Genomic DNA, 15,638 nt, shown 5'->3' with positions numbered 1-15,638 from the left:
ATCAGATCACTTTGCATCGTGTTTGAGGTTGTCAACACGTGTGAAAACAGGCTCGCTGTCTATAGACAGACTTTCAAGTCTTCAGAAGTGATTGAGTTATATCTTAAGCCCCTGTACACTACTGGCAGTTATTTATGCTTTTTTAAAAAGAAACTGCAGTTCTGATTTTCTCTTCTTGTAGCTGCGGTTGCTCAGCATTTACAAATACTCCTTTGTTCCTCTCGTGGTATTGGAGCTCTTTGGGCGATGCCGGTGGGAGAGTGGTCACTCTATAACCAGCGGGCCCTGCGCGGCCTGGTCAGCTGCGTCTCTCCGGCCGCGTCGCCTGGACAGCTGGCGGCGACCTGCGTGCCTCAGCGCTGGCCCTAGCCTCGAATTATTTCTCATTTTGTTTGCGAGAGTTTCAATAAAAAAAAGAAGACGCGGTTACGTGCATTTGTTTCGCAAAAAAAAAATACCTGTGGTAACCATTTTGAAACCGTTATCAACCGACACCTGTCAAGTTGAGACCGGCGCACATGGCAGCGGGCACCGTGAGCGACCCGTCCCGTCAGAGTGACCTCAGGCTCGCAGAATAACAGGATTTACACCGGAAACAAACCTCTTTACTTTTTAAAAAATCTTACTTTATTTCTCACGTATTTCTTGTCCATTTGCACACCCCAGAGCTGCACGGTTGGGTTAGGTCTGAAACAGGAAAACGGTCAGACTCCAGTGTAACTCGCAGGTCGCTATCAGCACATCAGAGGCTGCAGTGGCGTCTGCCCTTTACTGTAAAGACATCTCCAGCCAGCGGGGCTCCCGGGGCTGGCGAGCGTCTGGGAGAGAACTACAGCACTTGTGATGATGCAGTCAAACATACAGCTTTCAAAACGTCCATCCTTTCTAACCCCTGCGTGTCTGCGTTCACTTTCCCTCTGTCAGCTGTGCGTGAGAACGCGCATCCCGTTTAATAGGATACAGAAAAGGTTACAACATTTTAACAATCAGCTTTTCAAATGATGGTTTTAGCCCATTCTCAACAATAGCCACGGTTAACTCTAGACCGCACACAAGAGCAGTATCTGTGCCAACAGAGAAGCCGAAGTCAGGAGGGGCAGAGCGCGCAGGGCCCCGGGCCGAGAGTGGGGCTGGACAGCAGCCTGGGGCCCTGCGCGCAGCGGGGAGACTGGCGCCACAGGACAAAGAAGGTCACGAGGGTCAAATGAAAATGACAAATATACAAAGTTTGCATAACTTTAAAAATTCGTGTGACCGCATGTTTTTGGTGGGGAAAAAAGTGGGGTGTGTTTATACAGAAGGTAGCTACTTTCTCTGTGACTATGAAGAGGGGGATAAAAGCACAGGCATGCTTTAAGGAAAAGTGAAACCTAAAGGTCCCAGATTCACCCCTCCCAGTAATACTGATTACCTTTACTTGCTTTTCTTTCTTACAGTCCATCTGCTGATGTGTACTAACAACTGCAGCTTGTTTTCTTTATTGAGAACGTGTATGATTCGAATCGGCTGTATAATTTGACTAGTTGCATCTGCCTAGATATCGGATAATCATGTTCTGTGATGCAGTTCAGTGTTTTTGAGGAGCAAGTATGTTTGGCTTCTGAAGTGTCAGACATAACTCACATTTATAAAATGTGTAAAACTACTGTCTGTCCAGACTGCACATTTTTGGTTTATACTGAGGGGTGTATACAAACCCTTACTATCAACGTTTTCTATAGTGAAAAATATTGAAATCACTGAGAAACACTGACTTGTATGTGTAGTGTATTATATTTTACAGTATAGTTTATCATGCAGCCAGTTGTGTAGTTCTGTATCAGAAATAAACATTTCATTTTTTACACATATAACACATATATCCACAAATGTTAGGACTTTTTGAAAGAAAAGAGTTTTTAAAAAAACTCCTTATCCTATGACGTTCAGCATCTTTAAGATCTATCGTCATGGTCTTTGAGTGTTTCCTGCCAGGTGCTCTCCTGTTGATGTGTTGTATGCAAGTGTGTGTGTTGTTCTGGATGAGTTAATAAGGCTCCATTGATTTTACACATTGAAAAGTACTTCAGGATAGAATAAACAAACTTTTAAAAAAGTGAAGTCATTTATTTGTTCCAGCAAAGGGTGATATTTTCTTAAAGAAAATCCAACTCCTTATTATATAAAATGGTGTAAAACTATTTTTTGCAGCAGAATATTAAAATGGACTTATGTGTCTCTTTTGTGCGGCAGTCATAGAGAAAACAGTCTTGTTCTCAGTCATCCTGATGGCCAGAAGATATGGCACCGCGGTGTAAGACCAAAGGAAAATTCCAAGTCATTGGTTTTTCAATTTTACTTTAAAACATCTGTACTTTCATAGCCTGAGAGAGGACTGGTGGATTAGCAATTTAAATCTCCCGACTTGTCTCAGTGCTCATTTAGCTATGCTCTCATATCTAGTGCCACTGTAGTCTCAGTGACAGGTTCACCTCCGGCAGTCGCAAAATTTCATTCTGTCTTCTCGAACTGTAAGGTACTGTTTGCAGAAGAGTAAGATGGTCTGTGTTCTGTTAGCATGACGGTGTCTGCCCAAACGGGTTACTGTGAGGGGGCGAGATAAAAGTCATATTTACATAAAGCTGAGGTATTTATACCTCAAAGGCCTCTTGCTGTTTTATTATTATTATGATTGTTAGAAAGTTGCTAAGCCACGGGCAAGTCGAAATTTATTGTCCATCTTTATTTAACATACTTGCTTTGTTCAGTCACTGGGAGCCTTTGCTCTCTAGTGTCTTACCACTGAAACAGTGACTCTCTGCAGAGTCAGTGACAGTCGTCCACTCTCCCAGCCCTTTTACTGCCACTGGTTTCCTGCTGTAGTCTCTATCGTTGTGTGTGATTCTGCATTTAATCTTTGACGATGAGTGTTAATTTCTTTATAGATGGAAATTACAAATCAGTAATAAAATCAAATGTGTTCTGTATTTATATTTTTCTATATTATATGATTTAGGTAATTACAATTATATTTTGTATTGTTTTAAAAATAATTATGGTTTTAATTTGTTTTAATTGAAATCTTGGTTGTTAATTTTCTTCAGATAGTTAAATTTAATTTTTGAGTGATCTAGTTTAGCAGGTTAATCTAGGACAATCCTGTCTGGAAGGAAGCATTTAAGTGTCTGAAATAAATATCGAGGAAAACATGCAGGGCTTTCCCAGAGAACTCTTTTTCATTATCATGTCTTCCATTATGCCTGCTAAATGCTTTTCAGTTCCTTTGTAGTACATGCGTTTGTCATGTTTTTGTTTTTAACTTGTATGTATTTTATATCTTTCTACCAAAGAGCAGATTGTTTGGTAAATGTAATACTTTAAATATTGTTTGTCATTATTGTACATCCATTTTCAACCCTTCAGTCCTGAGGAGGGTCGTGACTCTTTATATGTGAATAAAGTAGTGTCACGGCTCAGAGAGAGCACTATCTTTCACACTAAATGTTCTGCCTTAGTTTACTTTTTTACTTTATTTAATCCCAATATGTTTAATACTTAAAAAAACTGGGTTCTTGTACTGTCAATGGGTAAGACATTCTACTGTGACAATAAAAGTGTCGGCCTTCTAGTGTGTTAGGAGGTGAGGGTATAAAGCCTTATACCCAACAAGAGCATCCTGTAGTCAAGCATTGCTGTTGTAAAGGAAATGAACGTGCTCTGTAATCTTGACAGGTATTTGATTAATTCAAGTAAAAATTGATCAGTTGGGCTTTCTGTTCACTTTTGAAGACTATTATTGATTTTAAATTGCTGAATACTCAGACTTCAGCTCTTCTCAATGCAAAATACCTGAAATAAAGTACATACTAAAGGGAAATTTGGGTTTGTATGTTAAATCTGAATATTTTAATTATTATACGTTATTAATATTAATGAATGTCATTATATTGTAATACATGTAATTATTTTGAGAACTGTGGTGTAAAATATAAATATGTACCAAAATGTTTGGAATATGAATGTCTAAAATAAGAAACATTTCAGGTGATTTAATAACTTTTAAATTTAAAATGTCTTTTTTCTACTTTGCATTTGAGCTTAGGATGTTAGTTTTAGAAAATAAAGGATGCTAATGTAAGTTCTGTATGTTTTTAAATTTATTTTTTCTTAACCTTAGTGGTGTTTTACTCAGTAGTTATGAACTAAATTGAAAATTACAGGTACTATGAATAATTTTCATGAGATCACCTACATATCCATATGACCCAGGAGCAGTGCTGTGTCTGACATTAGCTCTTTAAAAAAGCTGGAGTGTGTGCAGACCTTTAATAGCTTTGTTGGATTGGATTGATGTTTTGAAGAATAACATTGTTAATTTTCATTTCACTCTCAGGGTCTGAATTTGTAAGTGAAATTTGAAATTTGTGTTTCTTCAGGATTTATAATATTGTGTTTCTAATATTATAATATTTATATAGCTCATATTTCATGTGTTTCTGTGCAGAGCAGGTATTTTATGACATATTAAGCATGTACAGGTGAAGGCACATGTATTGGCTGCATGTAGAACTGGGTTATTCACTGATTTGTTAAGGGTAGTAAAATTTTTTGTTATACTCAACTCTGATTTAAGGTTAGTGACAGGTCTGTTTTTATTCAAGACTCTTTCTGTCTAAGTGGTGGGACTTTGTATGTTCTAATAAATCAAATTGCTGATCCAGTTTTGTTTATCTGTAATTCTGCACTGGGAAGTCACGAGGTGCCCTGGGATTGTGGATTTTTAATTGTAATAGTACCTCATGACATTTGAATAGTGAATAGATGGGGAGCAAATCTTTATTCTTCTACCAGCCACATCCTAGCTCCTATTTTCTGCAATTTCCCTCTTGGGATCAATAAAGTATCTATCTATTTTAGACCTTAACCTGTAAACCTCTGAATCTGTCTACACTGATGAAAGGGGCAGGAATATTTTTCGTTAGAAAAAATCAGCTTGAAAACCATAAGAGTGATTTTAAAAAAGTGCTTACTTTTTTGGCAAATAATTATCACCCTTCTGAGTCAGTTACTGTTGCATCTAGACTTGATGCACACAAATAGTGAATTTCTTTGCTGGATTCTCAATTCTCAATTACAATTTCCATTAAAAAATATTTTTTAGCAATATGTTTAATAAAGAACAACTTGGAAGAAAAAAGAAGGAAAAACAGGATTTGGATTCTGTGCTGGAACAATAACACCAATGTGCCACGGTTTTCTCCCTGCGGGCTGTCGGTCTTGGCAGATTCACACAGGCCAGTCGTTATTAATGACTGGTGTGATAAAAAGAAATAGCAGTGGATGTGACGGAAGATGTTTTCCCTTTTCTAATTAATTCCAAAATACCACTGTCCTTCTCCTTCTCTTTATTTGGTACCTTGCCTTTTTGTAGCTGTAAATCAGAATCCATTGCTCATCTTTTCTGCTGGGGGAGGGGGTGTATGACAGAACTTTCCACTAACCTTAAGGACTCAGAACAGTTTACAGTACAGTCAGCTGGCATGTAAGCATGTCTTCGGCAGGACGTCTTTAGAGTACATCGATGGAAGATGAAAAGGAAAGGCCAGGAAAGCACTGTTGCTGAGGGGTTAAGAAGTGAAAAGAGTCCAACAACTAATGTATGAAATTTTCAACAAGGCTGATTTTGGGGTGAATTGATTGTAAGTAACGTGTGTGCAGTTGATATGTAAGACTTTAAGTAGTGTGTGCATGGTTGTTGAACATGGAGAGTGATTGCTGGTATCTGTGCTGCATTGTGAGAAGCAGACCTTTCACCCAACCACGTTTTTCATACATGTATGATCCTGCAAACCTGCATAGCTGTGCAGTAAGTTGAGGTTTCAAACTCCAGACTTTGTGCTTATGGTGACGGGGCCTTTTGTTGTTACTTTCCTTAACACAACCTAAATCTGTCAGTCTCTGAACTGTGCAGTAGTTTTCAGTCATATTAAAAACATGGGTCATTTTTAATGGCATTTCTTATGGAGTACTTTTAAATTCAAAGTTTTTCCTATTGTTTATGGTCAGATGCTTCTACACAAAGTATATGATATGAATTATTTTTTACATCTTGCTACACTATTGCTGGGAGTGTGTAGGTTCAGAACAGATGAACAGTCTGACAGTTTCACAGACTGTGCTCTCAGTGGGCTTTGTAAGACGCCAGTAGGGTTATTTATTGTGTAGAATATTACCAGACAAACTGTGTGCTGCTACGGCTTTCAGCAACAATCTGTGAACATCATTGGTTTGTGTCTATGCTGTGAAAGAGGGCATAAGGAGGACTGAGAGATGACAGTAGTGCTCTGGAAGGAAGTGTTGTGCTGTTGGTATTCCAACGTATGCTTCAGAATTATTACTATTAATCGTTGATGTTATTATTTGTCATTTATTTTCAGACCCTGTTGCTTCCTGATGAGTGCACAGCAGTGCTGTCAGTCAGCCAGGGCTGCCTATGTGGGGACCCTCACACTCCCTGGTTAGTGGGGGGGAGTTAATTAGCAAGGCCAGGTGGCAGAAGCACAAACACTTAAGCCTGTGCTGAGCGTGCTCTGTAGGGCACACACCTACCACAGGTGTGCTGGTGTAGACGGGAGCCTTACCTGAGACAGGGAGGCCATTAACTGCATACCTGTTGGGAGCTGCCCTGACAGTTGTGGAGGAGAGCAAATCGTAGCATTGCTGTGCATACATGTTTTTAACTGATTTACTGGAACAGGGAGCTCTGGAGTTTTACACTAGGTGTCAGCCACTTAAAAAATGTTAACCCGGAGGCAACATTAGTCATCTGCCTGGTAATTCCCATAGCAGCTTGGTGATGACCTGTATATGCATAATGATAACATCACCATTACTTATTTTATTCATGCTGTTATTGCTTGTTTGTAAAGGCTTGCAGTGCGTTTTCAACTTCAAGTAGGACTCCTGTTGTTGTGCTCATAATGGTTATGAATTTTCATAATTTCTTTATATGATGGGTGCACATTTCAAATATTAAGTAAGAATTTTAATAGTGAATTATAAGTATAGTTTGATTCAGTACTAAACATGACTAAAGAAAAGTGTCACTTTTTTTCCTCTCTAACATTGTTACATAGTTTTGGTAGATGGTTTCTTTTGTGAAGTTACTTTATTTCTGGGTACACTAGTTTGGAATGGGGAACTCGCTGCTTTATTGAGCTGGGTTTTAAGGCCAACAGAGGAAAAGTGTCAATCTATTCATGCATGCCTACAGGAAACAACAGGTTAGATGGTTTGAGTGAGAAAGGATTGATAGGTGTTGTCTGAAACTGTGCTTATTGGGTCAAAGAGGAGCAGACAGAGGGACTTGGCAACAGGCCCAGGCTCTTAAACAACATCCAAGTCATCAAATTTGCCCAGGCACGCCATGTGCTGCTCAGATGGCAGTGGAATTTAAGAAGAGGTGAGTGCACAGCTCCCTGCAGTCTCAGGAGCAGCCGGGAGCAACACTGCTGCAAGTCTGCCTTGTTCTTCAGCTCGTTTTCCCCTTCATCAGTGCTTCTACCCGTCTGAACACTCGTCCTCATGCGTCCATTCCTGCTCAGGTTTGGCAAGTAGGCTGTAAAGTTTTTTTTTTAAGGAACTGAGTAATCTGTCTCTCTCTAAGTACGGTCATATACGTTGCCTATAGATATTTGACTTTACGGCATCTAACTGTCCGTTTCAAAGCCTTGCCAGTCGTGGGAAAGACTGAAATTACATCGCTCTCATGGTCGACTATTTTGGGCTCTCGGTGGGACTGCCAGAAGGGAGACGGCAGGGTTTTGAATTTTATTAAATAAGGGCTAAGAAGGTCTCTTCAAAGTGGTTTGAGTAACAGACTGTCACACCAGTGCAGGAGGAGGAAGAATGCTGTGTGCCACATCACCAGGTGAGCGTGCGGGAACGGGAGTGGAGCGGGCGTCGGAGGCGAGTGTGCCCTGAAGGGCAATGAGAGCAGAAACGCAGAGAACACGGTGTGATCCTGCCCAGAAGGAGTTTAGTTGTTGCAGAGCTGGGTGCAGTGCATTAAACCAGAACTGTGTTTGAATTAAGTTGCATTCTCTGAATGGCACTCATATAAATGTGAATGATATGTTTTTTGTTTCATTTCCGTTGTTTTCCTCAGCATGTGCTTTTAGGCACTGCTTTCAAGGTGCTCTGCAGAGGGGACAGTAAGTGTGCTTTATGTTCTCTGTGTGACAGTGCAACATGAAACAGGTGTTTGTTTTTGGTAGACTTTTGTCAAGGTGAAGTGATTGACCTTTGTGCCAGAAGTAGAGCCGAAAGAGGCTGTATTGATTAATCGGCACTTTATTTTAAGAAACATATTTACTTGGCAAGAAAGTATTTCTTCATTTAACCAGTTATTGACCTTAATGGCACTCAAAACATAACATTAGAAATATACAGTATAGAGATTATTTTTTTACTTCTTCTACCAAAATTAATCCTTATATTTGAGTAATCAGTACATCTCATTGGTGTGTCCGTCCACTTCTTAGCTCGGTAGTTCTGTTAGAAAATGAGAGATGCGTTTGTTTCCTTAGAGTTAAGCTTGAGAAGCTATGTGTGGCATTTGTCTGGTTTAAATTTAGTGTAACTGAAGCTACTGCTGGCTGCACTGTATCAACATGACAGGGATGTGTTGCACTGGTGAAGAAGTCACCAGATTCTCAGATCAGGTTCATTAGAATATTTTCATTAATTGTATTTATTAAATTAAAATTGTTTAATTTTCATTAATACATACTTTTAATCTCTTATACAAAGCTGCTAAAGGGTATTCTTTGACTTTGTGGTATTCATTTTATTTGTGCTTGAAAGTGACCAGAAAATGTTGAATCACTTACCTTCTGCCCTTTGGTAGAGATAAAACATTATTTAAATAAAGTTAAATTAAAAGATTATTTCCATTGTAATGAGGGAACTCTTACTGGCCTCTGTGAAAAGGGACTACAGACACACGAGGATGTATCAATTTTTAGATGCACTGGTTTGTGTTGGTGCTTTTTAATAAGAGCGAAGAGATCACAGGACAAGGAAACTTTAGTGTGTTTTTGTATCTGTGATGAGAGAAAGTAATTTGTGTTGTACTGTAGCTGTTCCTAGATGCCTGTACCTATACTTGTCAGATCTTATGCTGTTACTTGCCCAAGCTTAGGTCACTCTTTGTTAGATTCATTTCTGAACATCCATCAAGTGTGTTAACTTTTCCATGTCTGTGGTGAAGGGAAGTTGTCACCGCCGAAGATAATGGTTCCGAATGTTGAACTGTCATTCAGTGTCCTGCCCACCTGACACCTTGTTCATCTCTCTGTACCCGGAACATTTATCCTGTGTCTGGCCTTCAGGAGCCATTTCTACTCTCCTCTCAGAAGAGTGTCTTCTGTCACTCATTTTCAGGCACGGTTGCACAAATCGAATTCATCTCATGACTGCCGTTGTGTAATTAACTGCTTTTCAGCAGGGCTAAAATACTGGCTGGCAGTTAGCTGTTCCAGTTGAAACAGCCTTGCGAGTGAAAGTGTGACTCACAACAGGAGCAGATAAAAAGCTGCGCAGCACGAGAACAAAGCTCTTGAGGGAGGGGATGGCACGTGCAGCCCTGCCTTCTGCCTCGGTGTTGCTTTTCACTACCTGCTCTTTCAGCTGTCTTTCCATTCCTGTCCAGGCAGGGCTGAAGAGATAGCTGGGTCCACTCGAGATATCGCCCTCTATCAAAGGGGATTTTGATCATTTCAATTCAGTGGAAGAACTGTGTTGTCCACCTTGCAGACAGTCTAAGTATGATTTGCTTATTCAGTGAAAAAGAGCTTTCAAACACTTTTTAGACAAATTATCTTCAACAGAATAATCTACTATTTATCAGCTCTTTTGCAGCTATCCTTAACATATTTTGCCTCCATGTTTGTTGGTAAAGCATAATTAAAGGAATTTCCTAAATTTGTGAAAATTGAGATGTTTTTTTTGCAAATACTTTTTTCCTAGTGGGCTGGAAGGTGCAGTTTGCCTGGTCGCCTTGTGGATGTTCTCAGTAAATGTGAACGTGAATAAACCAGCTTGCTCAGGACGTGTAAATGATACATTTCTGGACCTGCTGTCCTGCTGTACGTGTCTTTGGAAAGCATGAATTCCGTCTGCACCACAAGCAGTTCTGACCCCCTCACCAATAGGAGGCTGGCTCTCCCTGCACTCTGTTCTTACCCAGACCTCTCTTTGCATGTCAGTTTAGATATTTTGGCTATATATTTGGGTTGGGTTACACTGAGTCATATATCTCTTCTTTTTCGTCTTAAGGGTTGTCTGTCTGCTGTTTAGCTTAGGCAGATGTAGAGTAAATCATGGCAGATGTTTAAATGTCACTCGGCATGCTCACGCAGTAACCCCGAATGTTATATATGCCTGGAGGTTATTGCAGTCTCTCGCTGCCCCCTTGGATTCTGTAAAGCGCTGAGCTTGTTGTGTGAGGATAACTGGGATTAGAGACAAATTATCCAAATTCACATTGTTTTCTGATAAGGAGCTTCTCTCTTTGTTAGGAGTAGAGGAGATGTGAGTTTTTCAGCTAATGGCTGGTGTAGCCAATTGAGTCATGTGACTCAAAGATTCTTTCATTCATGACAATAGAAATAAAGGTGCTTGCACCATCGTAATAATAACCATTGTAACAACAATCACCACGGAAATTAAAGTTTTATTGTGCAAATCCTTGCATCTTAGCTATGGTTTAGGTTGGTTTCTTTCTAGTCGATTCAATTGCATCTAACAGGTCTGTCCAGAGACATTCAAAACATTCATTACATTTTTGAGAAATGCACAAGAATTGAGAAACTCTTGTCTGTTCTGTTGCTTGTTAACTTTACTATATTAAATAAATATAATATTATACTATAATAAAACAACATTTAGGTTAATTAGCACCAGGGCAACAAGACACAAAAACAGCTTTTTTTCTCAGACAGTGACACTTATTAATCACTCCTATTAATCACTGAACATTACTTAAATTGTGTTATTAAAATTAAATATTGATTACTTCGTTTGCAACCACGGCATTATGTGCATTAATAATATTATTATCTGTTTATGGATATTTATTCTGGAAAGTTTATTTATCATTTACAAATATGTATATATATATTGGATTATCACACGTAGGTAGAGTTCTGATATTCTTGAAATGCAATATATATTTTTCCTTTACTTTCTGAAATGTATATCGTGTTTTATGTGTCTATGTATATATGGTATGTTTGTATGTGTATAGTGTATGTGCAGCTCACCAAGTCATACTCCTTGTAAGTGAAAACTTACTTGTCCAATAAAGTGATCTATCTAAATTTGTTGTATTCTGTCCATATTTGATTAAAGTCTGATATAGAATAGAGCCTTAAAGTTAATAATTAGTAAAATATAGTTCTCCAAAATACTTTTTCTTGAAAAGAAAGAGAAACTGTTCACAGGGTCACTGTCTGGCTTATTATCCCCTAATGTTGTCCCAGCATGCAGTCCCTAATTGGGCAGCTTTTTTTAGAAGCTGAACATATGCTAATGATGGCTTAGGTGGCACTTCAGTTGTCGACGTCAGCAGGTGATTTGTGATATAACACAACCTATATCACTGCAGGAAGTACTGATTAATCATGGCCACATCCATCTATTGCTTACCCAAAGTTAAATCTGTGCTGCAAGAATTACAAGGACCTTTTTGTCCTTTGTTCCAAACAAGTCAAATATTTGAAATAGGCTTTGCTCCTATTAATGTGGCTGATAATGATACTAACATCTTCAAAATAAAAGATGATAAATAGAGCATTTAGCTGCAGGAAGAGGGAAGCACTGTTTCTCTTAAATTCTGATTCGATGTCGGCTTCTCTAGAATGTCAGCTTCCCTCAGAGGATAATTACTGTTTCAGTTCTTTTTCTCTCTTCAGCCTTGTCCTGAAACATGATTGATATGTACAATGTTCTGTGCATCCTTTGAAGATGTATTGTTAGAGGCATATTTGAACAGTTTGAACGCAACGTTTCTGAAGAAGGCTTCACAGCCGAAACATTGTGTTTTCTCTCTTCTCTTTTCAGCATGGAATAAACCTATTACTTGTTCCTTTGCAGACTACACATGCTAAAGCAGCTCCCCACCTGAAATATTTTAACAGTTGATACCCTGGCTTTTCCCAAGAAGTGGCTGTATTGAAATACTTTTACAATTAGCTGCTAGCAACCCAAGTTGAAGCTGTGTCGGTCGAATGAGCTCCTTTGCCGTGTTCTGTAGTTTTTAATGGTGCTAAAGATGTCCATTTGTAACATCATGTAGCAGACGTTTGTAAACTAGACCAGGTTCTGTATTTAGAAAGCAGGGCACTTTGCCAGCAATTCTTGGAAAGACCTAAAGCAACTTTACCATGATGAACATTCAATTCAGATAAAAAACACTCTGAGCAAGCTTTCCTCGGTTGTTGCTTTTTTTAATCATTAGATTTCTTTTTAGAAACACGGAAGCTTTATTTTCTCTCTTTTGTTGTCTGGTTAGCTACTTTTGTTAGCCTAACTGCAGAGTGATGTCCTGTCCAGCTGGATTTTCCATATACAGTCGGAGCAGGAGGTTCTTGCTTCATACTTGGAGCTAGTATGTTGCCACATCCTGAACAGGCTGTGCGATGCTTCCCTATGCCAGGCCTGCTCCTGTTCGAGAGCAGACAGGCTGCTGGTCTGAATGCTGCCGGATGAAATAGAAAGGGGAAACGAGCTTCAGCACAAAAGCCATTAAAAGGGAAGTGAAAGAAGAGCTCTTTTAATCTGCCAGTCCTCCAGAAAAGCCTGGCTAGGGTTACCTTGATCTTTTTCAAAAAAGCATATTAAGTTTGTTCCCTGCTTCTGCAGGTTGTTTGCAAAGGATAGAGGGAGAGGAAGATACTAAATTGGCACATACAGAACCAAAGTCAACCTGAATCTCCTAGTTCTAGGTAACAGCTCTATTTAGATGGCAAAGGAAGACAAGGTGCTAATTGCTCATTTTTTCCCTGTTTTTTGCTAAGGGAGGGAATATAATGTATGTGATGTGGATGTTGAAAGAATCAGAGCAAACCTCAGCGACCAGTTTATGTAACAGGTGGAGAGTTCTGACACAGATTTCCTTATTGAGGAGCTTGAATCCTAGGTGCTTTATCTGGCTGCAAGAAGCCTCTGGTGACGTGGAGTCTGACATAGACGCCATGGCCTGTGTCATCGGGCCAAGCCGAATTACTCTGTAGCTCCTCACACACCCAGCCTTGCTTCACTCTGGTGTGTCATTAACTAGCCTTAGCCATTGAGGACTGTTACCCATGTTGCGATTTCCCACTATTATTAGCTTAAGAATGGGAAAGCCTATTAAAGTTCTTTATTTAACTGGATGTGCTGTCTGCTGTGTAGGTACTTCAGTAATCAATGACGCTTATGGTTAAGTCTTTGGCTGTTTGTCAGACTATTTTTGAGATGTCGTGGGCTTTCGATTCTGAACTTTCACAAGTGCTCATTATTAATATTGTTTTTCACCAGTATTGTTTTGTTCATTGGTGGCATTTGTTTCATTCTTGCTATTTTATTTGGCACATAAGACCTATTGTGATTGTTGTTAGAGATCATTATGATGCTGAATTTATTTTCCTGAGTATTTGTTTTAAAACCTCTTTGCTTCAGCACAGGCTTGGACCTGTTGTCTGTGGAAGGATCTAGATGTGAGGATGATGTCCGTTCTGACCTTGCTGACCAGAGCCTCGCCATGCTAGGCGACAGGGCGGCATTTTTTGACCAGACAAGATATGCTCACGCCCCCCAGGCCCTCCACTCAGAGCAGGTGTCTGCTCCAGCCTCCCAGGGTGTTTTCCCACTTGGCCTCAGAGCTGAAATTCAAGGCTGGTGTCACATATCAGGCAAATCGGAGTAGGGTAGAGGAGGGAGGGAGTGGCGGATTGGAGAGCCTTAAGACTTGGGACATCTCCCCGGGCTTTAAAAGGACAGCAGCCTGATGTGCATTTATGCCCAGTTTAACATCTTCCTAATTTTCCTCAGTTACCCTGCCATCTGTTTGCTGCCTTGGTGACCCCTTCATAGTTGGTGTAAAATGAAAATGGCTTAGCCATTTCAAAGCAGTCCTTCAGGTAAATTATTAATATATTATTATTTTATCTAGAACTTTATTATTTATTTTATCTAGAAAAGCTAGAACTAAAAACTTTTATCTATACAAAAAGCTAAGACACTGTACACAGTGATAAAAAAACAAAAGAAGTAAAAGGAAAAATTAACATAACATACAGGTTCATACAGATAGAATGTAAGGCAGTTAGACAGGCCCTAGTGAAAAGGTGAGTTTGGGGTTTGGATTTGAAGAGAGTCGAAGTCTGTGTCTCTGGTAGAGTCTGGGAATGGACATTTCATAATAATGGAGCAGCGACAAAAAAAGGATGGTCACTGAAAGTCTGAGATTTATTCCCAGGTACAGTGAGCAAAGGACGAGCCTCAACTGAACAGAGCCTAAGGGAAGAGGTGTAAATGTGAAGGAGTTCAGAGATGTGTGATGGAGACAAACTTTATAAAGCCTCACGTGGTGCCACGTCTCAGTTCTCCACATGCTTCTTTTTTTTGGACCTATTGGTGTCCTTTGGAAAGCTGCCCTCGATTGTTGCCTTGTGACTGAAAAGACTGTCCCCCATTGAGGGAATAAAGAGGAGGCTGTGGTGTCCTGTCTGCTACATATTCCATCCACTCTTCTTTCCATTTACTCTGCTAAATCATGCAAGTGAATCATTGCTTATGATGGGGAAATTAATTAATGTCGAGCCTGACAAAAAAATGAATTTCCTGAAAAACAACAGACAGATTGTTTTTTTCTTTTTTTCTAGGCTTTAATTAAAGAGGATCATTAATAAAGGGAACATGCTTGATGGCTGCTGTTATTAATTGATCTGTAATTTAGAGCACAGTGAACTGGAGGAAGCTCATGGGACATTTAAGTGTGTTTATTACCAGTAAATAGGCTGTTTGTTTTGCTTCATGAGCAGCTTTTCATTTAGGCTACCTCATGGTTTTGCCTTTTGTTTTTCTTCATTTAATTTATTTTGTTTAAATTGGTTCTGCATTAGGTAGTGAAAAGGGGAGTCTGGAGCATTCTAATTTTTCTCTTTTCAAAGTGACATTTAAATTATACAGTGGGTGAACCACTTAGCAAATAATTGTGTTTGTGCTGCTGGCTGCCATAGAAGGAGTTAGTATTCTGTTTTTGTCCTAAAGATGTTTGTACACTGTACTTTACAGAGTATCTTACAGAATTAATGGATGATTTTTTATGCTTTTGGTTGTTTTGCTTAAATCTTGCGTATACTGTATTTATCATTTTAAATGATATATTTGTTGTTTTGATTAAATCTGACATAAATTTATCATTTTAAAACCCCATTCTGTCCTGTTTGTTTCTTGTGGGTCAAAATAACAATATTGTGTTAGTGTTAGTTGAGTATTGAATTATTGTTAAGTAATACTCATAAGTGCTAATAAGGGTGGATGTTCTGGCATCTGATAGCTGCTGCACAAATGCATCACAGAAGTACGTGGCTTCTTACTGGATGTTATATCCT

At 39.3% G+C, this 15,638-nt stretch overlaps 1 protein-coding gene across 3 annotated transcripts in view; it reads left to right on the top strand.

Moving 5' to 3' along the window:
* nfatc3a (nuclear factor of activated T cells 3a) overlaps positions 1-15,638 on the top strand; it is a 61,226-nt gene that overhangs the window by 1,214 nt on the left and 44,374 nt on the right. Inside the window, exon 1 of one of the 3 annotated variants that reach the window (XM_088614390.1) lies at positions 7,607-7,909. The exons of 1 other annotated variant lie outside the window; for it this stretch is intronic. In XM_088614390.1, coding sequence (XP_088470516.1) covers positions 7,888-7,909 — 22 coding nt within the window. In that variant the 5' untranslated portion in view covers positions 7,607-7,887. Of the gene's footprint in view, positions 1-7,606; positions 7,910-9,652; positions 9,805-15,638 lie in introns of those variants that run through there. One more of the 3 variants, XM_088614391.1, reaches the window with a different exon arrangement.

This window comes from Lepisosteus platostomus, chromosome 20, assembly GCF_059453375.1.
Source record: "Lepisosteus platostomus isolate fLepPlt1 chromosome 20, fLepPlt1.hap1, whole genome shotgun sequence".
NCBI classification, from domain to species: Eukaryota; Metazoa; Chordata; class Actinopteri; order Semionotiformes; family Lepisosteidae; genus Lepisosteus; species Lepisosteus platostomus.
The sequence above is the reverse complement of the archived record's forward strand: the minus strand, read 5'-3'. Positions and strand labels throughout refer to the sequence as shown.